Consider the following 26,592-nt stretch of genomic DNA (forward strand, 5'->3'; position numbering starts at 1 on the left):
AGCCCGTACCATGGGGGACACAGCCCGTACCATGAGGGGCACAGCCCGTATTGTGAAGGACACAGTCTATACCATGAGGGACGCAGCCCCGCTGTCGGGACCTCCTTCCCCCCGACTGCCTGCGGTGCTGCTGCGCGGCAGCAAATTGTGTCTCTGCCAGTAGAGTGGGGGATTCCCCACGGGACACCCAGCCTGGGCCTTGGATAAACTTAGTTTCAGGCAAGCCTGTGCTTTTTTGAGCAGATTCCCTCCCGATCGTGGCAGGGGAGCTGGCAGTCGAGCTGTGTGCGGAGAGAGGTGAACGCCAGTGTTTGGTGAGAGCGTGGTTCAGAGCACCAGGCGCTCGCCGGCCGTGCCAGCGTCTGTGCCCGGGAGCCGAGGGGAGCGCGGTTCCCGGCTGCTCTCAGCAGCACCGTGTGTGACACGAAGTCATTACAGGCACTGGAGGATGACCACGGTCCGGGAGCGTGTTTCCTGGCACGGGCCAGCAGCAGCAACACCAGAGCCGCCCGGTGCGGGGTCAGAGCTGTCCGGCACGCCGCTGACCTGACGCCAGCCCGCAGATTTACACACTTTTTCGTGGTGTTTGCAGGGCTCCCACCGCGCCAGGGCACTGACCTGTGGCTGCTGCACGCTGGTTGACGTGCACGGAGCGGCTGCTTCGGCAGGAGCGCTGGTGGATGGCGGAGCTCCCCGTTTCACATTGTTGTTTTCTCGTCACTGATAACATTGCTGCTCTCGAGCGCCAGGTGTTAATTTCTGTGAGGTGCTTTCCCATTTAGTGAAGTCGCTTGCCCAGCGCTTTGTGGGGAGCAGTGGGAGGTCGCCAAGCACGTGGGGCATCGGAGGCTTGTCCAGCTCTGCATGTGCTGGGCGAGGGGCCAGCGTGGGAAGTGGGGGTGAAGCCCTGCAGTCAGGAGGGCCGTCGTGCCGCCAGCACCCACCATTTCTCACAGCTGGACATGAGGAAGGGTGCTGGGCAGGTGGTGGCACGAGCCAGACCAGAGGAGCGTGGTCTTGCCTGCCATCGTCACCAGCAACCCTGTGCTGGGGCAGGATTGGGTGTCTGGGGTCCAGCTACCATGAATGCTCTCTTCAATCATGAATGCTTGCTTCTTCGCAACCCTCTTCTGCTGGGAGGGTCCTGCTAGCGTCCCCAGGCACCGGGCCAAGGGATGATGCCCGTTGATCTTCCAGCGGAGCTGTTGCGGCTCATCCTGTCCTACCTGCAGCTGCTGGAGCGGGGTCCCTGCAGCGTGGTGTGCAGGGGCTGGCGGCAGCTGGTGCTCAGCCTGGACAGGATGCGCTGGCGGCAGCTCTGCCTGGGCGTCCTGCAGCACCGGCCCCCCAGCTGGCCCCGCCGCCCCGACGCCGAGCCGCCCTCCTGGAGAGACACCTGCAAGCAGCACCACCTGGCCTCCAAAACCTGGACCAGAAACATGCAGGACCCCGGGTTCATCACCTGCCTCTCGCTCTTCTGCAGGAGGAAGGGCCGCCGCCGGCTCCGCGTGGGTGCGGGGGGTGATTTCGGCAGCCTCTGCGCTGCCCTGCGCTGCCCTACGACCGGCTGGTGCTGCTGCCCGGCGTGCAGGAGGAGCAGAGCGAGGTGCCGCTGAAGGTGCCGGTGGAGCTGGTGGGGCAGGGCGGGCTGGGGGACGTGGTGCTGTGGGCCAGCATGGGCCAGCACGGCCCCACCGCCCACCCCTGCATCCTGGTCCTCCTGCCTCCGCGCTCCTCCTCGCTGCTCTACAAGGTGAGGCTCGGCGAGGACGGCGAGGCCACCGCGGTGTCGCGGCCGGGAGGGTTCCCAGTCTGTGGGTGTCTGGGGGTTCATGGGACTCCCAAACACACGGGGGCTCAGGAGCTTTGTCCTCTGGATGTCTCTGCTTGGTTACAGATCGCTGCAAATGCCACACGAATCAAGCAAGAATGCCTTTAATTATGCAAATACATAGAATCACAGAATCATTTCAGTTGGAAGAGCCCCTCAAGATCATGGAGTGCAACCGTTCCCACACCCCCGTCCCTGCCCCATGTACATCCTGAGAACCTCATGTCCGTCTGTCCAGCCCTGCAGGGATGGTGACTCCAGCACTGCCCTGGGCAGCCCGTTCCAATGCCCGACAATATCAGGCAATTGCAAATTACTGTCAGCAATCAATTGTGCAGTATCAATCAACAGTGTGGCTGCAATCAGAAGTAAGAATTGTATTACAACAACCAATATTAAAGCAACAACCAGTAAGAGCAGCAAACAAGCAGGTTACAGGTTACTGCAAACTTGCCACCAATACAACAGCAGATACGCTCATGATGGATTACTTATGGGGATATATAATACAGGTATGAGGAGAATTAGACGGATTTCAGAAGGGGCCAAAACCTCTGTTCCAGGTGAATTATTAAGAGGTGTCATCATTGTGGGGTAAACTAAAAGGGTTTTATTAATGACCAAACAATGTTCAAATGATGATTAATCAATGAATGAATAATAATTGAATGGTAATCAAATGGTGACTAAGCAATAATTGAATGGTAATGAAACCTGGATGTGACGATGATTTGACGCTGATTTAAATGATGATTTAGATGGCAATCGGACACTCTACTACTTACTTCACTTCTAACAGTTAAGCTGTAGCTGTATATAGAAGTGTCACTGGTTAGGTGTAACATAAAATATGGTTTACCTCATTACAGCCATCTGATGCTGGGCAAGGGGTCTCAGGTCTCTCCGGGAGACCCCTTGAGGTGTCCGTGCTCCAGGGACGGCCCTGCCGTGCAGGATCGCCCCCCGCTCCCGGAGCTGGATGGGCTCGCGGTCAGCCCCCGCGGGTGTTCGTGCAGGTCTGCAGCTGCAGCAGCTGGGCCAAGATCAGGCTGGGACTGGGAGAACGAACAACCTCCCACTGCAGGAGAAGATCAGGTTTGAGACCATCTAAGGCACCCAAAGGTGCACAAGTCCGTGGGACCTGATGAGATGCCTCCACGGGTCCATGAGAAGTCATGGCAATCTGGTAAAGTTCCCACTGACTGCAAAAGGTGAAAGATAACCCCATTTTTAAAAAGGGGAAAAAGGAAGACATGGGGAACTACGAGCCAGTCAGTCTCACCTCAGTGCCCATCAAGATCATGGAGAAGGTCCTCCTGGAAACTGCAAAGGCACATGGAAAATAAGGAGAAGGGCCAGGAAGATGGTCAGAGGGCTGGAACAGCTCTGCTGGGGACAGGTGAGAGAGCTGGGGTGTTCACTGGAGAAGAGAAGCTCCGGGACACCTTAGTGCACCTTTCAGTGCTTAAAAGGGGCCATGAGAAAGATGGGACAGACTTTAGAGCAGGGCCTGTTGTGACAGGGCAAGGGATGATGGTTTAAACTAAAGGAGGGAGATTCAGGCTGGACATGAGGAAGGAATTGTTGTCCTGAGGGTGGTGAGAGCCTGTGCCAGGTACCCAGAGAGGTGGTGGATGAACCATCCCTGAGACATCCCAGGCCAGGCTGGACGGGGCTCTGAGCACCCTGAGCTGCTGAAGATGTCCCTGTCATGGCAGGGGGCTGGGGGGGCTGGGGAGGGCCCTGCAGCACAAACCATCCTGTGATGCTATGAATTTCCATTTTTCACCTGGAACGGGCAATAGATGATGGTGGTTTTTTCTTTCGGAGCTGTTTTCTTTTTCTAGGCTGTTCCCACTTTTCCAGATGATTAGTTGCCATTACGGTCCCTTGCTGGTGGTGTCTCGGGGTGTCTGTGGTTTCTCAGGGATGCAGCTGTGCTTCTCAAGGGTGTTTCTGGCTCCCGGCTCCCTGGCCACCAGGCATTTTCCTTTGCTCAGCGATTCTCCCTGTCTCACCAGCCGCATTTCTGACTGTGCCCACGGACTGCGCCTCCGACAATGAGACCTTCTTCACGGTGAACCAGCCCATCGTTCGTTATAACTTATGGTTTCATTTCCTTTTCACCATTTTATTATGTGACATATTTAACTTAGTCAGCCTGAAGGTCCCCAGCAGACAGACAGTGCTCCAGCACGCGCTGGGGAAAATGAGTTGCAAATGTGGTGGAAAGTCCCTGTTTGCCTGCGGCCACGTTCTGGTTGCTGCAGCGGACGCGTGGTGCCTCCTGCGTTTGGCTGGTTGGTGCCGCTTCATTTCACCTTCCAGGCTTCTCCGTGCACAGGGGTGATGATACAGCCCTTGAGCGGCTGGTGGTGGAGCCAGGGTGTTTCCTCCCAAATCCATCCGTGAAAAACAGATTAAAAACCAAACCCCACCAGTCCTACCGTCAGTTTAAAACCCTGCAAGCTGCAGTTTCAGAAGAGCTTTCACAAGCAGCCTCTCAGAAGCTGGTTTGATTTTGTCCCTTGTGGTTAACTTTTTTTAATTTCAAAAAAAGGATAGATACAGTTCAGACTGGAGCGGGCCAGCGTTCTGAAGGGATTTCTGTGTGGTTGTCTTTGGGTACAAAGAAATGCATTTCAAACCTTTGTCACAGCATGAGCACTTCTGAGAGTGCTCAAGGCCGAAAACAAATCTCAGGACGTTGTGTTGGCTGCAGACTCCAGAAATGTCTGTAAAGGGGGTGCCCCAGGTCACCTGTCACCTGTCACAAGCTATAGATTGGTTGCGTTTCTGTTAGGCTTTTCTGTAGATAAGCAGAGACTTATCCTGCCTGTGCAGGAAAGGGGTGTTTGGCCACGCACCATCCTGGTGGTGTGCCAGCACCCACGGGTTGCTGCGTGCCTGGCAGAGCAGGAAGGCCGGGTGGGGACGGCTCACGATTCTGCCAGGACCAGCAAGTCGGGTGGGAAACCACAGTCTTCTGGTTTTGTCTGGGACAGCGTTAATTTTCCTCGTAGTGGCTGGTGTGGTGCTGTGATTTGGATTTAGAAGGAGCAGGGTGTCGGTCACACGCTGGTGTTCTGGTTGTTACAGACAGCCGAAGGCTTCCCGGCTTTCTGGAAATACACGGGGAGCTGGGGGAGCAAAGCCGGAGAGCGACCCGGCTGTCCAAGGGCTGTTCCTGCCCACGCGCCGTCATGCTCGGGTGTGGAATGGAGCTGCAAGGGTGGCAAACACCACTGCTCGGGAACGGGCTGTTGGGCCGTGGGTGGTGAGCAATTGCATTGTGCATCACTCGGTTTGTACAGGCATTTGTCTCTTCCTTTGCTGTACTGTCAAACCATTCTTATGTCAACACATGAGTATTTTTTCCATTCCAATTCTCTTTCCTGTCCCAATTTGGGGGTGATGAGCGAGTGGTTGTGTGGTCCTAGTTGCCAGCTGGGGTTAAACCACGACACACAGCCAGAGGACAAGGAATTGATGGTGTCCCTCCCACTGCAGTGTCACAACATCATGCCTCTGCAGCAGTATGGCACAAATTTTTACCTGTTTTGCTTTGCTTTTGATGCATCGTTTGTGCAGCATCCTTCCACCAAGTTTGCAGGAGGCTCAAGGGAGAATTGTAGCTCTCCAGGCGATGTTTGATGTTGTCTTATCTGCTGCTTCACTCAATAAAGCGCTGAGTTCATGAACGGCGCCAGCTGGCCAATACGTGTCTCTGGAGGTTGCAAAGTCACCTGTGTGGGGAGAGTTGCTGAGGTTTGGTGGTCTTGGCACAGCCTCTAGGCCCTGTCTGTGGCTGCTGCGCTTTGCCGAGGCTGCAGAGCTCGGCGCGGAAGTGAAGGAAACGTTGCCAGCAGGGAAGAAAGTCAGTAGGTGCCACTTATTGCTCAGCACTTGCTAACTCTGCTCACAGCCCTGCGTCTGTGCCTCTGTGAGCCTGTTGTGTCTGTGGTGCCTGAGCGTGTGTTGTATTTGTGACCGTGAGCTCGTTTGCTGTGGAAGGACCTCATGGTATGTCCAGAACTGCTTTTTCTTGCTCTGTGTGATGATCTCGCCTTGTGCTCACTCTCCAGACAACCTCAGGCTACGTCCAGTTCGACAGCTGCCGCTTCGAAGGCGGGCAGCTGCAGATCCGCGCGCCTGGACGTGCCAGGTGAGGTTCTGCACCTTCACCCGGTCCAGCGCCCACCTCCACAGCGTGGCCCTTTGCGTCCTGGAGAACTGCGGGTTCGTGGGCAGCGAGAACGCCTCTGTGACCGTGGAGGGCTGTCCCAGCTCCGACTGCAGCCGGGCCTGCAAGCACCTGGCGTGCTGGCCAAGTCCTGCGCGGCGTCCTGGCGGGAGCCCGGCCCAGCCAGGCGGGACAGCACCGGGGAATCGCTGCTGGGGCCGCGGAGGGCGCGCGAGGTTGTCATGGCGGAGGAACAGAGCAGCTTCCTCCCTGTTGTGGGTACTCCAGCCCTGCGCGGCTCAGCCCAGGACGGTGAATTCGGAGAGAACCTGCGGGCAGCGGAGCAGGAGGGGTACCCAGCCCTCGGCTCAGACCCCAGGGACAGTGACTTGCTATGCAACAATGAGGAGGACGCCCAGACTGCCCTGCCAAGCCCACGTCACGCACAGGAGGCTTCACAGCGACAGGCTGCACACCTTCCAGAGGGACCTTCAGCTCAAGCCTCTGCAGCAGCAGCTGCAGCAGGACAAGGAGGCCCGGTCCCTGGCCAGCTCTCTGCAAGGCTGCATCATCCGGCAGTGCCTTTTCAAGGGCGGGAAGGGAGGAGCATTCATTTATTCACAGGGCAAGTGAAACTGGAAGGGAGCATCTTCAGGGATCTGACCTACGCCGTGCTCTGCATACAAAACAGTAAGGGGCTGTGGAGCTTGCTGCGAGCCCTCTTCCCTCTCCCTTGTGCTCCGCCAGCTCCCCTCCTGCGCGGGCCGGGGCTAGCCAGCCCACGTAAGAGCCAGACACCTGCAGCTGCCTTCTTTCTGCACGCGTAATGTTGTAGTTGCAATCAAAGGTGCTAAATCTTGGCACATTGGGGTTGTGTAGTCAGGCCACTCTACCTGCAAATTAAACTCTCATCCTGTAGAAGTGCTGCTGGTTATAATCACCTTTGCTGCTGCCAGCACAGCCCATACTGTTGTCCCAAAACAGGGTTCTTTACCCATTGTGCATACAAAGGAACCTAATTTGGCACATAGAGACGAGATATTGTTTATTACAGAGTTGCACAAGTCTGGATGCTGGAATAAAGCCGGCACAACAGCAAGAAGAGTAGAAGGCAACATGTACAAAATCTTATCCCTGCGTTCATACCCTAGAGAGCCACTTGGTTACACATTTGCATATTGCGTTACATAATCATTTTAGCGTGTAATGAGCAACGTTCAGCCAAAGGACACTTGATCCAACAGTCTCGAGATACATGTTAAAGCAAGACTCGATTGTGCAGCTTCAAAATGTCTAGAGCTGCAAGGTCAGTGCTGTCTGCAGTTTGTGATCAGGTGTTTTGCAAGTCGCTCTGATCTTTGTTATATGAGCAGACCGACCTAAAACTGAAAGGATTTACAAATCTTTGGGTTAGCAGTTGCAGGCAGGATTCATTCTTGTAAGCGATGACAACAACACCAGAACTGCAGGGACTGGGGACTGTGGTGCCAGTCCCGGCTGCCTCGGGAGCGCGGGCACGAGGGGTCCCTGCCGCGGGCACGGGTGGGCTGTGAGCAGGGATTTCGGGTGGGAGCCTGTGCTGGAGGCTGAACTGAGACTTTCCCTCAGCACAGCATCCTCTGAGCTGGGCGCCCGGGGCTCTCTGCCTCTGTGCCGTGTCCTCTTCAGGCAGGAGGGGTGGTGAGGGTGGGCAGCATCGCGCTGCGAGACCCCAGAGCTGGCGGTGCCGGGAGCTCGGGAGGCTGCTCTCCACCACCGCCTCTGCTTGGTCGGGGCAGCCCTGGATTTGGGCCCGTCCTTCAGTCTAATCCCTTTAAAAGACTGAAAACAATTTTTGTGCAGGGGGCGGGAAGGCAGTGTTTTCTGGGCTGAGGCTGTTCTGTGGCGGGTCTGGCTTCCCATCTGCAGTCCCCGCAGAAGGACCGCGGTGCCCGTGCCCTGCAGACACACTCAGTGGCACCTGGGCTCCTTTCTTCCAGGGGTACCCGTGCCCGGGCGTGCCCTCCCGATGCTGACCCCTGTGCAGGGTGGTGGGCAGAGGGAGCTCCTCGTGCTGCTCAGCCCCTCCGCGCTTCTGGGGAGCTGTTTTGGTGGGAGTCAGGCTAGCAACAAGTGCAGGTCCCACACTGTGGACCACGCTCTGTTTCTGTTCCCGTGGTTTGCTTCCAGCTCACCCAGCAGCCTGGGTTTATCTGGTAGCAAAGGCAGGGGGGTCAGCCCAGCCCAGCCCAGCCCAGTGAGGATCTGCTCAGCTACAGATTAGCCGGAGGCTCTTGTCAGGAGGCGGGTGTCAGAGCACCAGAGAACAGGAGACAGTGAGGTGCTTGGCTGCCAGGTGGGGACAGGGTGCAGCGTGACGTGGGGACACAGGGGACCTGGCAAGCACTCGGGGTCCTGGAGCAAGGTCTGGTGTGTGGTCCCTGCGTCCCTCCCTCCCGGAGCTCCTTCCCCCGGCAGCTGCGTGTGACTGATGGGACAGGCGGCTGTCAAACCCGCTGAGCTCCACGTTTAGTCAAGAGATGGAACGAACCATCTTTCTGGAATGAGCGAATAAAAGGCAGTATAATTTAATTACCTTCTCATCTGCGTTGCTCATTGAAGTGGGATATGCAACGACAATTTGTAGATTATTTCTTAGCACTCATAAAACATGGATTTAAGACATGAGTTTGTTTGGCTGGAAAATGTTAAAGGTTGCTGCTGTGTAAATATTTAACTGCTTCTTTCCTTAGAGGAAACAAGGTTGTTCCGAGTGGTGGCAGTGACTTCGGTTTGGCGGCTGGGTCGATTCTGTCCCCAGGTGGCACGATCTTCGCCCAGAAGGCGCAAGGCCATGGATGGATCATGTGCTGAGTGTGTGTGCCATAGTGTGCTGGCCCCGTCAGCTCCATGGTAGACTCGGGAGGCTCCGTGGCCTTTGACGCGTCCCCTCGGAGCAGCTCTGCGCAGCAGGGTCTGCAGCAGCCTGGTTTTGGCGGTGTATGGCGGGGATGCTGGTGCCGGGGGGTCTGCCCAAGCGGGGACGGGGCAGGTCTGTGGTACCACAGCCGTGTGGAGGTGGGATGGCGATGCTGACCGTGTGCAATGTGGTGGGTGAAGCCCACAGGCACACCTGAACATGGGCTTTGTCAAGCAGAGAGGTGTGTTGGGCCATGTCTTTGCTCTGGCTGTGCAGCACCAGGCACGGCAGGCCCCGGCCCCACGCAGGACCGTGCCAGTGCACGATGCCAACAGGCTTCACCACGCACGATCTTCCTTTCCCTGGCCAGCGTGCCTGGCACTCCTGCTGTGGGACAGGCAGAGAGCTCGTGCGTGGGTAGAGACACGGAATGGTTGGGGTTGGCAGGGACCTTCACAGCTCACCCAGTCCAACCCATGAGCAGGGACTGAAAGGAGGTTGGGGCATGGAGGGTGTTGGTCCCTTCTCGCAAGTAGCAAGTGATAGGACGAGAGGAAATGACCTCAAGTTGTGCCAGGAGAGATTTAGATTGGATATTAGGAAAATATTCTTCACGGAAAGGGCTGTGGGGCATTGGAACAGGCTGCCCAGGGCAGTGCTGGAGTCACCAGCCCTGGCGGGGTTTAAAAGGCGTTTAGGCGAGGTTCTTAGGGACACGGTTTAGTGCTGGAGTTAGGCTAGGTTATGGTTGGACTCAGTGATCCTGAAGGTCTTTTCCAACCGAAATGATTCTATGACATCTTCACCAGCTCAGGGTGCTTAGAGCCCCGTCCAGCCTGGCCTGGGATGTCTCAGGGATGGTTCATCCACCACCTCTCTGGGTACCTGGCACAGGCTCTCACCACCCTCAGGGCAACAATTTCTTCCCCATGTCCAGCCTGAATCTCCCTCCTTTAGTTTAAACCATCACCCCTTGTCCTGTCACAACAGGCCCTGCTCAAAAGTCTGTCCCACCTTTCTCATGGGCCCCTTTTAAGCACTGAAAGGTGCACTAAGGTGTCCCGGAGCTTCTCTTCTCCAGTGAACACCCCAGCTCTCTCACCTGTCCCCAGCAGAGCTGTTCCAGCCTCGGGTCATTCCCGGGGCTCCTCTGGCCCCTCTCCAGCAGGTCCCTGCCTGAGGGTTCTGATGCACAGAGGTTGCAGAAGGGAGAGCTCTACCCCTGGTTATCTCCTCTTCCTCATCCTTCCAACTGCAGCTACAGGTGCTTCTCCTCTTCCCCGCAGGTTATCATGCTGAGGAATGACGTCCACCACTGCAAAGCCTCGGGGATATTCCTGCGTCTGTCAGCAGGACGCCTGATCGCAGACAACAACATCCACTCGAACGGCACAGCCGGCGTGGACATCCGCAAGGGAGCCAACCCCCTGTTCTGGTGCGTACCCCGGGCCGCGATGGACGCCAGCGCGCTCCTCCTCCCGCCTGCTGCTTCTCTCCCAGGGGCAGCAGGGATTCATCTCCCTGGGTAGGAGACACTGACCTTGCTGTGAGCTTTGCACTTCAGCCTGTTTCTTTGTTTTTTGCTGATGAATTAGACTGCAGCTAACCCCAAGGGTCAGGCATCGCGACGTGCTGCTTGATGGTACATGCACTGTCTCCTGCTCTACCGCGTGTTTCAAAATGATGGACCCAGTTTCAAAGCAGTATATTTCATGATGGCAACATGTTACAATTACACAAAAATTCACAAATGGTCTTTGGCATATCCCCACAAGAAAAGGTCGCAGGATGTAATGTCTGGGGAGCTTGTGGGCCAGGAGTGTAAGGCCAAGTCTTCTGGTCCCATACGATCCATCCAGCGTTGAGGCGGTGTGTCCATCTTTTTGAAACATCTCATATTTTATGGTATGTGTGTTAAAATTACTGTGTATAGAGGGGAGGGCAGGGGATGTTTCCCTGCCAAGTAAACACCCCTGTGTAATGAGTGAACTTGTGCAAGCAAGGTAGTGAACCAGGAGTGTGCTGCGAGTGATTTGTCCCACGCAGGGAGTCACGTTTTCTGCCGCGGGAGCTGGTGCGGGGTCTCGGCTCTGCCCAGCCCCCGCAGGAGCAGCAGCCTGCCCGCCAGCACTGTGGGTTTTCCTGCAGGTCGGTGGTGCCTGCGGCTGTGCAGCTGTGTCCTCGTCCCTGCTCGGTCAGCGCTGTATCCGTGGTCATCCCGAGGGGCTTCGCCACGCAGGGGGAGGCAGAGCTGGATGCAAACCTCCTTGCGAGTGACCCTGAGGCTGTATTGAGCTCTCCTGTGAGCTCTGCACAGGGATGGGGAGGCAGAGCTGTGGCCCCACGGAGGAAGAGGAGAAGGACGAGGCAGCTCTTCCACGGAGCCACGGTTGCAGCTTTGAGCTGCTGTTGGTTGCTTTGCCTGGTTTGGCGATTCCTACCCTGCCCCTCCGCCAGGTCCCAGGATGGGACCGCTGTCCTGCTCGGGGGTCCCAGGTCCCCCGCACCGGACGGGAGGTGCTGGCCCTGTCCTGCAGAGGAGCAGCTGTGTGGCTGCTGACAGCACGTCCAGCTGTGCAAAGCAGCTGCAGAGAAGGCACCGCGCTGTGACGCCACCTCCCGGCTCGGACCCCTGTCCTGGCCCCGGCGGGCTGTCACCGGGGTCTGTTCCTCTCAGTGGCCCTGGGAGGTGTTGGGCTTGCAGCCCCACCAGCCCAGCCCTGTGTCCCGCGGGGACCGGAGCACCACCGGCCCGGGGCAGCCCTTGGAGAAGGCAGCAGGAGCTGCTGGAGGAAGAAGAGGCTGCGATGTGATGGGAAGGGAAATTTGGCATTATGTACTAGAACCCCTGAGAAGCATAAAAGTTAAGTCTGCCTTGACCGTTTGAGAGTGATTTATTGGCAGCTGGATTAATTACCTTTCTGCCCTTTTCCCCAGCAGGGTTGGGAGCTGTTGCTTTTCTCTGTGGTTGCTGTCTCCTCTCGCTCACTTTTATGAGTGACCTTCCTTCCTTTTGCTTTTATTCTCTCTACATGTGCAAAAATAAAACCGTAATGCAATAAGATACACAGTGGCCTTTGCTCAGGCATTGTCATCGTTTGCAACGGAAATGGCATCATCCGTAGCAATCAGATCTATGGGAATAAAGAAGCTGGCATTTATATTCTGTATAATGGAAACCCTGCTGTGAGGTATGTTAGATAGCACTGACCTCTCTCTCTCCTCCTTCGTCTGTTGAGAATTATTTCTCCCACTGTGCACACTTCTCTTTTTTCCTATCCCTGCCACAGAGCAGTAGGACTGTGGTGCACTAGTGCCTTTCTGTGACTTCCCTCTATCTGCCTGCTGTGCCCAGGCCTTTGCCAAGTGCCGGTCCTGGGTTTTCCCTCGGATCGGAGGCTGCGTTCAGGATCAACAGCTCACATACCATGGTGCTTTTTGAGGGAGAGGGGGAAACGGAGCTCAGTGCTCCATCAGCTGTTGCTCCAATTCACCTTTCTGCTTTAAATTCCTGGAGCTACTCACTTGTGTGTGTTCATACAGTTCGGTTTCGGCGTCAGTCTTGGTGTCTGGCAGGCTTTCTTCAGGATTTTCACTGCGCGTGGTGACAGAACTGGTAGCAATGATCTCAGGAATGCAATGGCAGCTGGAGCATGGTGTCGGTCGCAGATGTGAGGACATCTCACCTGTCCTGCCACCCTCCGTGCCGGTGGGTGATGAGGAGCAGGTGTGTGGCAGCTCACCGTGGTGCTGCCCGTGCAAAGAGAATGAAGTGGTTGTCCAGAGTGCTCGCACTGGCAGTGTTGATAACGCACAGAACCTCAGCCTGGAGTCCTGCAGTCCTAATGCAGGCGCCTTCTTGCAGGTTCATGGCCTGTGTGCGGAGCCGCTGAGGTTTGGACAGACTGCGTGTACGGACACTTCACACCAGCGTACCGTGGCTCTGGGTCTGGGCTGGGACCGGGAGAGGAGCCTGCGCCACGCGTACCAGCCCTGAAAACACGGGCTTTCCAATGGGGGATCGTGAACGGGAGGCGGATTTCTGAGAAAAGCCGTGTGGTGGTGGCGGGTCCGGCGGTGCAGACGACACGTGCTGCGGGATGGAGGATTCACGGGACGTCCTGCCCGTGGCACTTTCTGTCACCGTTGTCTGCAGTCCCAGCTTGTGCCTCCTGACCAGCGTGTGACCGACGGTGCGCGCTGGCACGTGGGGGCGATGGGGGGAGCAGCAAGGCTGGTGGGAAGACACCTGTTTTCTCCTGTTTTCGAGGAGCCTCCCTGCCCTGCTCACGTGTGATTCTCTGTGCTGGCTTGAGGCAGGCTGCGGCACCGGCTGGGGCTGCGAGCGCCGGCACCGTCCTGGCAGTGCCACCAGCACATCCCCGCGGCGCCATGGGCAGCCGTGCTGGGCAGGGGCTCGCGGTGCTGTCAGCGTGGCCGGGTCTCGCTGACGGGACGGCGAGCGCAGCCACGGGCAGGCAGGGCTGGCAGAGTAGGGGAGTTCATGGCAGGAATAACGTCCTTTGCTGGGCACCTTCTCCACAGCTGGAAGCAGGATTATGTTTTGCCCATTCTCGAGAGCTGCAAGCCCACGCCACAGTTACTGCCTGGCTGTGGGCAGGTTCCAGGGGGTGTTGCGAAGGTCTCCATGCAGAAAGCAGGGGTGTGTCCTGAGACGTGTGACAGCAACCTGGGTGCCCAGCACCATTTTTAAGCATGATGCAACCCTTGGGCATGTACATCTTGCAGTCAGAGGTACCTCTGTCTGGGTAAGACTGCGTCCCCGCTGTGCCAAGGCTGGGACTTGCAGGTGCGGTGGTGCCCAGCGGCACAGGACCAGTGCCTGCTCCTGGAACTGGTGAGGGTGGCGGTGGGACTGGGGTGGCTGGAGGATACGGCCCTGTGGCAGCGGCACTGGGGTGGCTGGGGGACACGGCCCTGCGGCAGCGGCACTGGGGTGGCTGGGGGACACGGCCCTGTGGCAGCGGCACTGGGGTGGCTGGGGGACACGGCCCTGCGGCAGCGGCACTGGGGTGGCTGGAGGATACGGCCCTGCGGCAGCGGCACTGGGGTGGCTGGGGGACACGGCCCTGCGGCAGCGGCACTGGGGTGGCTGGGGGACACGGCCCTGTTCTGCTGGGATTTGGGCAGCTGGCAGCCGTGCCCCGTACTCCCGGACATTGCTCTGGGACATTTTCACGGCTTCTCCTCCTCCTTCCCCTGGCAGCTGCTGCCGCCAGCCTGGATTCCAAGCGCAGGCGCCTTGTGTGCTGTTCTCAGCTGGTGCCTCTTTCTGGAGGCAGGAATGTGTGTGCACTGGGTCCTGCAGCCCTCGAGCAGCTTTGTCCTCTGCGCACCGCGGGTGGCTGCCAGGCCAGCGGCACCGGCCGGGCAGGCAGCGGGGACTGGATGGGCAGCTGTGCCAGGGCCACTGTGCCAGGGCAGCCGTGCCAGGGCAGCCGTGCTGGGGCAGCCGAGGACAGCTGAGGACAGCCGAGGACAGCCAAGGACAGCTGAGGTGCTGGCTGCCCGGCCAGCCAGGTGGCCCCTGCTCTGCCTGCACTTGTCCCTTGGAGCACCTTGTCCCCCACCTCCACCCAGCTGGTGCTGGTGATGGCGTGTCATGGGTGACTGCATGTCGCAGGTGGTCCCGTGTCATGAGCGATGGCGTGTCGCGAAGTGATGGCTGTTGTGAGCGATGATGTGTTGTGAGCGATGGCTGTTGTGAGCGATGATGTGTTGTGAGCGATGGCTGTTGTGAGCGATGATGTGTTGTGAGCGATGGCTGTTGTGAGCGATGATGTGTTGTGAGTGATGGCTGTTGTGAGCGATGATGTGTTTGAGCAGCGTTCCCACCCTGGCTCGCTGCTGTGGAAGCTCCTCTGGTACTTTCGCAGCCCGGGGAAGCGGAGCCGTCCCTGGCGTGTGCTCCTGGGTCGGTGCTGGGACAGGGTCCGTGTTGGGCGCCACTTGCTTGGTGGGTTTCCATCGTGATCAACCTGATTGCTCTCCTGCTCTGAACCTCAGCAGCAAGCCAAAGATTTGAGCCGACGTGGAGCTGGTGGTGGGCTCGGGGCTCTTGGGCTTTGTTCCTGCTGACAGGCGTTGGTGGGAGCGCCGGGGACAGCAGGCGCTGCGAGGCCCGTGTGTGCTCTCCAGTCCGTCATTCCCAGCACATCGCTGCCCCTGCTCCGTGTTTGGTGTTCCCACCATCAACCTCCATTGCTGTCTCTCGCTGCCATCGGGGCTCCTCGTACAGCAGCAATCCTGTGGCTGTTACAGCCTCTCGCCTCCCCCCCGGGGTGGGGAGGATGGGAAACAGGATGGAGCCCTCACAGACCCCTCTGTGGTGCCCACCAGGGTGGGCTCCAGCCTTGACGTGGTGCATCTCCTGCGCTTTTCCTTCCGAACACGGGGTCTGCAGCTCGGAGCCCCCTGCTCCATGCGGTGGAGCACGTTCAGGCCTGAGGACAAGGAAGGTCCAGCTCGGGTGGGGGTATGGTGGGGCACGGGCAGCTGGCGAGGTGCGGAGCCCCGGGCGCAGGAGGCAGCACTTGGTTCTCCGTGCCCGCATGTTGTCCCAAAAGCAGGGTTCTTCACCCAATGTACATGCAATTGAGCCAGATTCTACACATAGAGACGAGGTGTTGTTTATTACAGAGTTGCGCAAGTCTGGATGCTGGAATAGAGCCAGCACACCAGCAAGAAAAGTAACAGCCATTACAGACAATATCTTACCACGCTCGGGGCAGTCCTGAGGAGCCACGTGGTTACACATTTACATACTGCTTGCACAGTTGCATGTTGGTGACACAACCATTTTACCACTAGACAGGCTCCCTGAGGACGGGTCTCAGGCTGGGCCTGGGTCTTCCCTCCCGGGGGTGTGATTTTTAGTATTATAATGAGCAAAGTTCAGCTAAAGGACACTTTATCCAACAGTCTTGGGATACATGTTAAAGCAAGACTCAGCTAGTTGTGCAGGCTCCAGCATGTCTACAGTGCAAGGACAGGAATCTTTGCAGCTTCTGATGAGGTGTTTTCTCCAGATCCCTCATATCTTTGTTAGAGGAGCAGACTGACCTAAATCTGGCAGGACGTACAAACCTTTAAGTGAGCAGCTGCTGGCAGGATTCATTCTTGTGAGCGGCAGCGACAACACGTACGGTCCCTGCAGCGGTGTCTGGCTGCTCCTGGAGACGGGACCTGCCGGACAGACGGCGGCGCTGACGTGGTGGCTGGCGGGATGTCCACAAGCTCCTCTCGCTCCTCTCGTGCTCCTGATGCTCACCACTGCTGCTGCGATGTCCTCCTCCTGTCTCCGCCGTTTGGCTATGCGCAGCTCCGCTCTGCTTTGCACGCACCTTCCCACTGCACGTCCCTCTCGCTGCCGTTGCTGCGCTGCCCTGTGCCCGGCTCGCGCTGCCGGGGGCAGGTGACGGGCGGTGACACAGCCGGGGACACCGGTGCCGGCGCAGGGACCCGCGCTGCCCTCGCTGCACGCCGCGAGCAGGCAGCGCTGCTGCTGGTAACTCTCTCACCTTCTCCCACCGCAGTGGGAACCACATTTCCCAGGGACTGGCTGCTGGAATAGCAGCGGTAGTCAATGGGGCAGAGTCCAGTTGAGGCCAGTATCCAGTGCAGTGCCTCAGGGGTCAGTACTGGGGCCTGTATTATTCAATATATTCATTAACGATTTGGACGAGGGAATAGAGTGACTGTCACCAAGTTTGCTGGTGACACCAAGCTGGGAGGAGTGGTGACACTGGAAGCTGTGCTGCCATCAGAGACCTGGACAGGCTGGAGAGCTGGGCGGGGAATAACCTGATGAAATTTAACAAGGGCAAGTCCTGCATCTGGGCAGGAACAACCCCATGTTCCAGTACAGGTTGGGAAATTACATGTTAGAGAGCAGTGTAGAGGAAAGGGACCTGGGGGTGCTGGGGACAGCAGGGTGACCATGAGCCAGCACTGTGCCCTTGTGGCCAGGAAGCCAATGGTACCTGGGGTGGGTTAGAAGGGGGTGGTCAGTGGGTCAGAGAGGTTCTCCTGCCCCTCTGCTCTGCCCTGGGGAGACCACACCTGGAATCTTGTGTCCAGCTGTGGCCCCTCAGTTCCAGCAGGACAGGGAACTGCTGGAGAGAGTCCAGCGCAGCCACCAAGATGCTGGAGGGAGTGGAGCATCTCCCGTGTGAGGAAAGGCTGAGGGAGCTGGGGCTCTGGAGCTGGACAAGAGGAGCCTGAGGGGGGACTCATTGCTGGGGATCAATATGGAAAGGGGAATGTCAGGAGGGTGGAGCCAGGCTCTTCTGGTGACAACCAGTGACAGGACAAGGGGCAATGGGTGCGAAATGGAACACAGGAGGTTCCACTGAAAGAGGAGAAGAAACTTGTTCCTGGTGAGGGTGGCAGAGCCTGGCCCAGGCTGCCCAGGGGGGTTGTGGAGTCTCCTTCTGTGCAGACATTCCAACCCGCCTGGACACCTTCCTGTGTAACCTCATCTGGGTGTTCCTGCTCCATGGGGGGATTGCACTGGATGAGCTTTCCAGGTCCCTTCCAATCCCAAACATACTGTGATACTGTGAACAAGAACGGGAAAGGCCACATCACAGGTACGGGAACGACAACGGCGTTGTTGTGCCTGGTTTGTCTCTCATTTTAAGCTCTGTCTATTTGTTTGATTACAACATTTACCTTGTTATAGCTCTTGGGTGACTTTTGGTGCAATTTGGTTTGCATTTCCTAGTCGGTATTTACACCCTTGACAGAGTGACCATGTGTGTCTGCAGTGCGTCCTCCAGGTTATTGTCCCCTTTGTCTCTGTCCCAGTGGGGATTGTGCTCCACAGCAATCTGCCGTGCAGACAGCATCATCCCCTCCCGCGTCACCCATTTCACAAGCTGCAGCTGTCGATGACGCTGTCCTCTGAGTGGTGTCTCACTCTGCGCACACCTCGGAGGACGGGATGTGGTGGTTCCTGGAGCTGCTGATGACCAGTGTCCTGGGCAGGGCAGCGTTGCTGGGGAACGGGCAGCTCCTGGGGCTTGGGCCCTGCGGCAGGTGGTGGGAGCTCAGCTTGCCAGGTCTCCTTCCTCTTCCGTGGGCAGGAGACCCTGTGTGGTCACCTTGTCCTCCCTGCCTGGCCCTAGGGAACGTCATCTGTGAGAACCAGTGGGGTGGGGTGGACATCTGCCATGGGGGCAACCCCGTTCTCAGGAGCAACCTCATCTCCTGTGGCTACTCAGACGGCGTGGTGGTGGGCGAGCGAGGGAAGGGCCTCATCGAAGGGAATGCCATCATGGTAAGGAAGCAGGATCAGTTGGGGACCTATTCTCACCATCTTACCCATCCTCCTGTCATCCTGGGCTTGGTGGGATGCCCTCTGCCTCCAGTGTGCACTGGAGTCCTGTGTCCAGGACTGACCTGTGCTGGGTGTCCAGGACTGAGCTCTGGTGGGTTCCCAGACATGAGCTGTGGTGGTTTCCCAGGATGGAGCTGTGGTGGGTTCCCAGGATAGAGCTGTGGTGGGTGTCCAGACATGACCTGTGGTGGGTGTCCAGGACTGAGCTCTGGTGGGTTCCCAGACATGAGCTGTGGTGGTTTCCCAGGATGGAGCTGTGGTGGGTGTCCAGGACGGAGCTGTGGTGGGTTCCCAAACATGAGTTGTGGTGGGTGTCCACGAGGCACCAGCAGCCATGTCGGAGCAGGGCTGGGGTCTCCAAGCGCTGCTGAGTTGGTGTGCTCTGCTGCTCCGCACTGCAACAGGGGCTGCGGTGTGTGGATGATGTCCTCCAGCCTTCCACACCTCATCAACAACCAGATCAGCCACAAAAGCATCTACGGGGTGGCCGTGTTCTGCTGCAAGGATGATGCTGGCGACTACTCCCCAGATCAGGGGGGCAGCGAGAGCTTCCAGGAGGAGAGAGAAGGTGCTGGCGGGGAGAATGACCCCGACAGTGAGGAGGAGCACCCGGCTGCCCAGCGACCCATCAGCGTGGTGCTGGTGGAGTTGAACAGCATCAGCCACAATGGAGGTGAGCTCAGGGCTCTTTCTAGGCTCTGGGAGAAGGGACGGACTGCAGAACAGTGTGTTGTCCTGGTCCACCAGCACCAGGGTCTGCCAGGGTCTTCCTCAGCTGCCACCAGGCCAGTAGGACCCTGGAGAAATGATGGGCCAAGACCTGACCATGGGTGGGTTTTTGTGCTTAAGCTGCCAGTCAGAAAGACTGGAGAACAGGAGCTGAGGGGAGACCTTCTGATCTCTGAACTGCCTGAAAGGAGCTTGGAGCCAGGGGGGTCGGGCTCTGCTCCCCAGGAACAAGCGCCAGGAGCAGAGGAAACGGCCTCAAGTTGCGCCAGGGGAGGTTGAGGTTGGATGTGGGAACAATTTCTTCCCCAAAGGGCTGTGGGGCATTGAACAGGCTGCCCAGGGCAGTGCTGGAGTCACCAGCCCTGGAGGGCTGGACAGACGGACATGAGGTTCTCAGGACATGGGGCAGTGCCGGGGGTGGGTTATGGCTGGACTCGGTGATTTTGAGGGTCTCTCCCAACCAAAATCATTCTATGGCATTGTGACAGAACAAACTGGGTAGCTTTTAGAAATAAAAATACCTTTGTGGTCATCGTGACTGAGGCTGCAAGCTCTTAACCGATAGCTCTTCCTTTTGTTTGGCAGCTGCTGGGCTGCACGTCAAGAGCCGCGAAGTGCTCAACGTCTTTGCCAACGTGATCTGTGCCAGCGGCGACGGGTGGTGTCGGTGCTGCAGGGCAGCCAGCTGGCCTGCATCGCCAACAACAGCATCTCCTGCAACAGCCGCGCTGGCGTGCTGGTGGAGGCCGAGTGCCAGGTGGAGCTGCGCGGCAGCGGCATCTACGAGAACGGTAGCCACGGCATCACCTCCAATGGAGAGGGCGTCATCACGGAGAACAACATCATCGACGACCACCGGTGTGGCCTTCAGCTGCTGCAGGAGCGCACATGAAGGTGCCTCTTGCTGAGGGGACACCGACTTGTGTGTCCCCGTGGCCAGGAGCAGAGGGGACACTGAGCCTGCTTCTACTGCCCACCCTCCGAGGGTGGGGGAAGCCATTGGGTTGGCAGCAGGACAGGAGGGACTGCCCTGGCATTGCCAGCAGGAGAGCAGACAGTCAGGATCATGTCCTTCAACCTGAAATTAGAGGGGCTGTAATTTTCAGGTTACCTTAGAAGTGTGAGGGAAGTTGTCACTGATCTTCTTTGGCATTGGGAGGCTGCACCTGAAGTGTTGTGCTCATGTTGGGACCTTAAGGTCAAGAGGGGAATGGAGAAAAGGGACAGGATCCAGTGCAGGGCTACCAGGATGAGCAAGTGCCAGGAAGCATGTCTGATAGTAGAATCATGGAATAGTTTGGCTTGGCAAGGGATATATAAAGGTCGTCTAGTCCACGCAGCTCAGGGTGCTCAGAGCCCCGTCCAGCCTGGCCTGGGGTGTCTCAGGGATGGTTCATCCACCACCTCTCTGGGTACCTGGCACAGGCTCTCACCACCTCGGTGAGTCGGCCAAGGGCCGGGTTTGCTGCAGGGCACAGGCAAAGCTGACCTGGCGCCAGCCTGCGGAGACCAGCACCTCTGACATGCCAACCGCCGACTGCCTTCTGCAGGCAGGGGAGCAGATGGGCACAGCACGAGGGGATCCCAGCACAGGGGGATCCCAGCACAGGGGGATCCCAGCACAGGGGGATCCCAGTGCAGTGATCAGAAACGCCGCACAGCGGGCCGCACAGGGATGCACACGCAGACAGACCTGGCTCAGGAGGGGGTGCTGAGCCAAGCAGAGCAGAGCGCTGAGCCAGGATGAGGCCTTTGTTAGCCATTGGCAGTTCACAGGATTTACAGATACGGACCTGGACTAAGATGTTCCATAAGATGTTTTTCCAATGGTTATTAAAAACACACCACACTCATGTTATGTTTGTTCAGTTACGCTCCCACTCATTCACAGACCAGGCCCAAGGACATTCACACATCACACGTATGGGGCGGTTTTCCGACCCCAGATATTCTCACTGGCCTGGGCTGCCACTTCTTACGCTCATGAAAAACGTGCTTTGTATAATCTGTGCAAGGCCCTTCAGATGGAACTGCTGTTCACACATCCCAGCGCAAGGAGATCCCAGCACGAGGGGATCGCAGGACGAGGGGATCGCAGGACGAGGGGATCCCAGGACGAGGGGATCCCAGCCCGGGGGTCGCGGCTGAGCTGGCGTGCAGAAGCGGAAGTGGGCCCCGCCGCGGCGTCGCGGGTCGGTCGTGCCGTGGTGCTGCCACCGTGCAGAGGCGAAGTGCAGCGATGGAGGTCTCCTTGCTGAGCCCCAGCGCCAGCTGGCAGCAAGGTCGTCCCAAAACCAGGCTGATTTCCCAGTGTGCAATGAGCTGATCCCACAGAGGCGAGACGCTGTTAATTACAGTTGTGCAAACCTGGATGCTGGAACAAAGACAGCGTGCCAGCAAGAAAAGTAACAGCCATTATATACAAGGCCTTATCCCTACTCAGGGCCACCCTGAAGAGCCACTTGGATGCACGTTTGCACATTGGTTACACATTTGCACACTAGTAACACCATCACTTTAACACTACGCCAGCTCCCTGAGGACGGGTCTCCAGCTGGGCCTGGGTCTTCCCTCCTGCAGGTGTGATGTTTAGCGTAATACTATAGTGAGTGTATAATGAGCAATGTTCAGCTAAAGGACACTTTATCCAACAGTCTCAATATATATGTTAAAACAAGACAACTGTGCAGGTTCCAGAATGTCTAAGCTGCAAGGACAAGATCTTTAATAAGGAGTTCTTGGAATCACTCTTACTGTCATTCAAAGAGCAGACTGACCCAAAACTGGTGCACTGATTTTCACATCCTTGGGGCAGTAACTGCTGACAGCATTGATTTTTCCAGTGGTGATGACTGGAGGGGTCCGTTTGCTCGTGGACGGTCCTGGAGCCGGGGCAGAGCCGCAGCGGGAGGCGCCGACACGCGATGTGTATGGATACCGGATACACCTGGTCAGTGGCAGGAGAGCAACAGGTGGACACGGGTGGACACGGGTGGACACGGGTGGACACGGGTGGACATGGGTGGCAGCAGCGGGGTGGGGAGGATGTGAGGACCCAAATTCCTGCTGCAGGGCGGGAACTGCCATCCTGCATCATCCTGGATCGGTGCAGAACGTCCTGCCCCATGTTCTGAGGTATCCACGGCCTTGGGGTGTGTGGGACCTTGGGGAGAGCAGGGGTGGGCAGTACCCGCACCAGGACAAACAAACAAACAGCAGCACAAACAGCAGCACAAACAGCAGTCGCCAGGAGGGGACGTGCCTGCAGAAGCACCTGGAGACGCTCAGCACGGCTCTGAAAGCGCCCGCAGGGAAGCAAGCAGCGCGACCACCACAGCTGCGGCGGCTCCAGCTGTTCACAGCGGCCGTCACTGGACCCGTATGAACCTCCAAGCCAACGCCGAGACCCTTGGAAACAGGATTTGTGACTGTACCGCCGGGGCTGCCCGCGGCGGCCGGAGCCCGCAGCCCTGGCGCCGGGGGGCACCTCTGCGCTCAGACGCTGCCAGAGGGGTCTGGTTCCCGCCAGCCAGACCCCAGAAATCCACACGTACAGAGAACGCTGAGAGTTCCACCTTTACCACAGCTTTACTGTCCTCTTTTGTGCTCTTTGCACCTGGGGACAGCACAGTGCCCACGGAGGACCAGATGCTGTCAAGCAGGCAAACAGGGAATTTACACAAAATACGTGTAGTTTGACTCACTTCGAATGGCAGAACGTAAGAAAGAAAATTTCAATACACGGAGTAAGACTGGAAGAGGTCGAATGGACAAGTATCCTTCGACTGTCAGCAGGTTGAGCTCTGTACAGAGTTCAAGTATTGTCTTCAAATATTAATACTTAAACTATCAATCACTATGGAAACGTCCAAATGCTCCTACTGACTCAATCTTCAGAAGGAAAGCAAAAATAAAATTTACTTTCCCAATTAATCTTTCAATTTCAATATTTGAGACACTGACTGGTCAGTACTTTCAGGCACAAAGTCTGGAACAAATGGAGAAAGTCCAGTGAACGTTTGTTAATTAGTTTTCAGTACCATTCAGGAATCACAAGATGCTGTACGTTCCTGCGTTATGCTGACGGGTTACAGAGCAGGATGGAAGCAGCGCCGGGTGCTGCTGCTCCTGTGCAAACCCCAGACTGGGTGCTGGTTGTGACACGGGGCTCCGGCCCCACCGCCCGGCCCAGCACAACCTGAGCTCTCCGGCCCCACCGCCCGGCACGGCCGGTGCTGAGCAAGCAACCTGAGCTCTGCGCATCTCCAGCGCCTGGCCCGGCACAGAGCGGGACACACGTCCTGGGACGGCACGGAGCTCGTGTTGTGCTTTGCTCAGAGAGCGCACTTGTCTGCTCTAAGGTAATTGGGGCTGCTCGTCCACAGAAAGGTGGTGCTGGTGACGGCCGAGTTCTCCCTGCAGCTCCTGTTTCTGTCCCGTTGTGAGACAACGCGCCAACATCACAAAACAAGGTGATTCCAGCCCTGGAGAGCCCCACACCGTGGGGTGTGAGAGCCCATGTCCAGCCGCTGTCACAGAACCTTTCATCTGGTGGCCGGACACCTCATCAAGAGGACTGAAACGCCATCTGTGCACCCACAAAGCACCGGAGGGATCCGCAGTGGTGCCTGAGGACCAGGAAGAGCTTCTGGTCATCTTCGAACCAGGCAGCTGCCGTGCTCCACGGGACGGCGCTCAGACACGGACACGGTGCCACCCGCGGCAGGATCTGCCCAGTCTCCTGTGCTGGCCAGGGTGTCCCCATGCTGCCTGGCCGTGGCGGCAGCTGCATCCAGCTGTGCTGTGTCCAGCTGTGCTGTGTCCAGCATGGGCTCAGAGCCACAGGACAGGTGAGATGTGTCCGTGTCCCTGCTCCCACAGCCGGTGTCCTGGCAAGGGCTGTGTCCTCTGTTCCACAGCTGCCGGGACAGCTGGTCTGTGTTGTCGTTACCTCTTACAAGAATGAATCCTGTCTGCAACTGCTAACCTGAAGATTTGTAAATCCTTTCAGTTTTAGGTCAGTCTGACATTTTGAAGCCACACAATTAGCTGAGTCTTGCTTTAACACATCTCAGGACTGTTGGATCAAGTGTCCTTTAGCTGAACATTGCTCATTATACGCTAAAACGATTAAGTAACCAATACACAAATGTGTAACCAGTTGGTTCTTCAGGGCTGCCCTGAGCAGTGATAAGATTTTGTATATAATACCATTTACTTTTCTTGCTGGCCTGTGGCTTTATTCCAGCATCCAGACTTGCACAGCTCCGTAATAAACAACATCTTGTCTCTGTGGGCTAAATTTGGCTCATTTGTATACACAGTGGGTGACAGAGCTGTGTTTTGGGGACAACATCTGGACAGATGCGCAGGGAGATCCACCCGCCCCTCCTGCACGCTTGGTGCCCAGGACGAGTAAGGTGAGCCCCGAAACCTGAGCAGGGCATTAGAAAACCTCATTTCCAGAACAGCATCTTCCCTCACAGGCACTGAGTTTCTCCTCTGCTGTTGTCTCGCAGGGATCAGCCCATCATGCTCACAACCCCTCTCGTGATGCGGATGGGGCTGGGAGGATGGTGCTGGGAGGACGGGGCTGGGGGCTCTGGGTGCATCTGGGCAGTCCCCGCGGGACCTGCCCGCACCCCCGTCCTGCCCGTGCCAGGGGCTCCTCTCCAGCCGCAACCCAGGTCTCTGTTCCCCTTTCTCCACTGCCCCCCTCTGCCTCAGCACTCGGTTCCACGCGGTGAAGAGCTCGGCTGTGCCATGGGGAAGGCGAGCGGCTGCATTCCAAAGCGCAGGATCAACGGTGACACGCGTTGCAGACGAGTCATTCTCCCATTCAGACTAAATTAGCACTCGTTTCCCCCGTCCGGGGCTGCTCTTGGTCGTGCTCAGAACAGCCTCAGCAGCCCGATGTCGGGAGACGCTGTTAACATCCTCATCTCTGCTGCAAGTGCCTCCACATCACAGAGAGCATTACTTTGTGCTTGTTTGGTCCAGCAACCACCTCTGCTTTTTGCTTCCCTGCCCACCTGGGCGCACAGAAGCAGCTTTGCAGCAGGAGGTAATTTTTCATCCAGAACCCACGGCGTTGTCAGGATGATCCACTTCCCCACTTCCCATGCCCCTTATTATCTACCTGAAACACAACAGCAATAAGCTAGAACTATGTAAACAGGATAAACTAATTTAATATCTCAGGGTAGTGCTTCTTACCAGTCTAAGACAGAGCTGCTGTCTCTGACATGCAGACCTGATCTTAGTAATAATAAAAACCCAAACCAGACCACAGGAAGGGGTTTAAGCCAGATCAGCTCCCTGAGCAAATTCTCTGCTGCAGGGCTGAGAACGAGCCCAGGGAAGTCAGAGGTTCCCCAAGCACGGGTCCCAAGTCCTGCAGCCCCGCACCTGGACACGTACCAGAATGTGCCCTCGCAGCAGCACCAGCGGGGTCTGGTGGCACCGGGCCTTCTCCAGCAGGTACAGGGGGATCTTTCCCCCTGCTCAGCACCAGCAAGGCTACACCTGGGGAACCAGGCCCGGTTCTGGGCTCCATGGGACCAGAGACACACACTGCAGAGATGCTGGAGGGACTGGAGCACCTCGGGTAGGAGAGGCTGAGCTGGACTGAGCCTGGAGCAGAGGAGGCTCAGATGTCACCGATGTCTGTGACACCTGAGCAGAGGGTGCCATGGGGATGAGCCCGGTGACAGGACCAGGGGCCACAGGCACAGACTGACACACAGGAGGTCCCCTCTGAACAGCAGGGAAGCCTTTGTCACTGTGAGGGTCACCAAGCGCCGGCACAGGCTGTGGATTTATCTCACTGGAGATACCCGAGTCATCTGGATGCAGCCCTGGGCAGCCCTGCTTGCACAGAGGCATTGGACAAGGTCACCTCCAGATATCCCTTCAAACCTCAACATCTGTGACAAAAACATCCCATTATCTGCAGCCTGTAATTCCCAGGGCATTAATTATCTTCTACCCAGAAAACTGGATGTTTGTGTCACTTCTAATGAGAGCTGTGAATAGCAGGTCATTAAGGCATGTAAGGAGCTACCCTTAAATCCACAAATGATGTACTAAACCCTAATTACTGTCTCAAGTAGACTCCTCAAAAAGAAAACTGCTCTTTATCTCACCTTCATCACATGCTGCTCCTGCTTCAAACAAGCTTTTTCTTCTGGAGGTGACCCTCGACTTTTCACAAGTCCCATACGACACCCACAGCCCAGCGGTCCAGGACTGGAGTGCAAATGCAGAGATGAGCCCGGGAGTCTTTCTCCTGAGCACAGGGAACCCACAGCTGTGGACTCAAACCAGCTGCCCCGGCTGAGGGAGCCACCAGCTCCAGGTCGGCAGAATCCTCCCTCCTCAGGCAAGAAGCCAGGATAGGGAAAAAGGCAGAAATACTGCGTCTGTGTTGCATCTTTACATTTCTTCTTATACTGAAACTCCAGAGAAACAAACATACACAGAGCCAAAACTGTGTCTAAGTCAGGATTTGCTAAGTCTGTCTCTTTCTATGCTTTCCACTCTGCACACATGAGAAAGTGGTAAAATGGGCCACAGACTGACAGGTCACG

At 57.1% G+C, this 26,592-nt stretch overlaps 1 protein-coding gene across 1 annotated transcript; it reads left to right on the forward strand.

Moving 5' to 3' along the window:
• On the forward strand, positions 1–24,305 carry FBXO10 (F-box protein 10). The gene is given in 15 exon segments (XM_065046599.1): positions 1–1,554; positions 1,557–1,753; positions 5,917–5,986; positions 5,989–6,155; positions 6,158–6,167; positions 6,169–6,642; positions 6,645–6,714; positions 10,178–10,345; positions 11,964–12,104; positions 16,470–16,507; positions 17,493–17,525; positions 18,063–18,222; positions 18,679–18,947; positions 19,589–19,657; positions 19,660–24,305. Coding segments are annotated over 15 exon segments (2,478 nt in total). The 5' UTR covers positions 1–1,178; the 3' UTR covers positions 19,896–24,305.
• The last annotated feature ends 2,287 nt before the right edge of the window (positions 24,306–26,592 follow it).

The sequence above is a fragment of the Columba livia genome, chromosome Z (assembly GCF_036013475.1).
Source record: "Columba livia isolate bColLiv1 breed racing homer chromosome Z, bColLiv1.pat.W.v2, whole genome shotgun sequence".
Classification (NCBI taxonomy): Eukaryota; Metazoa; Chordata; class Aves; order Columbiformes; family Columbidae; genus Columba; species Columba livia.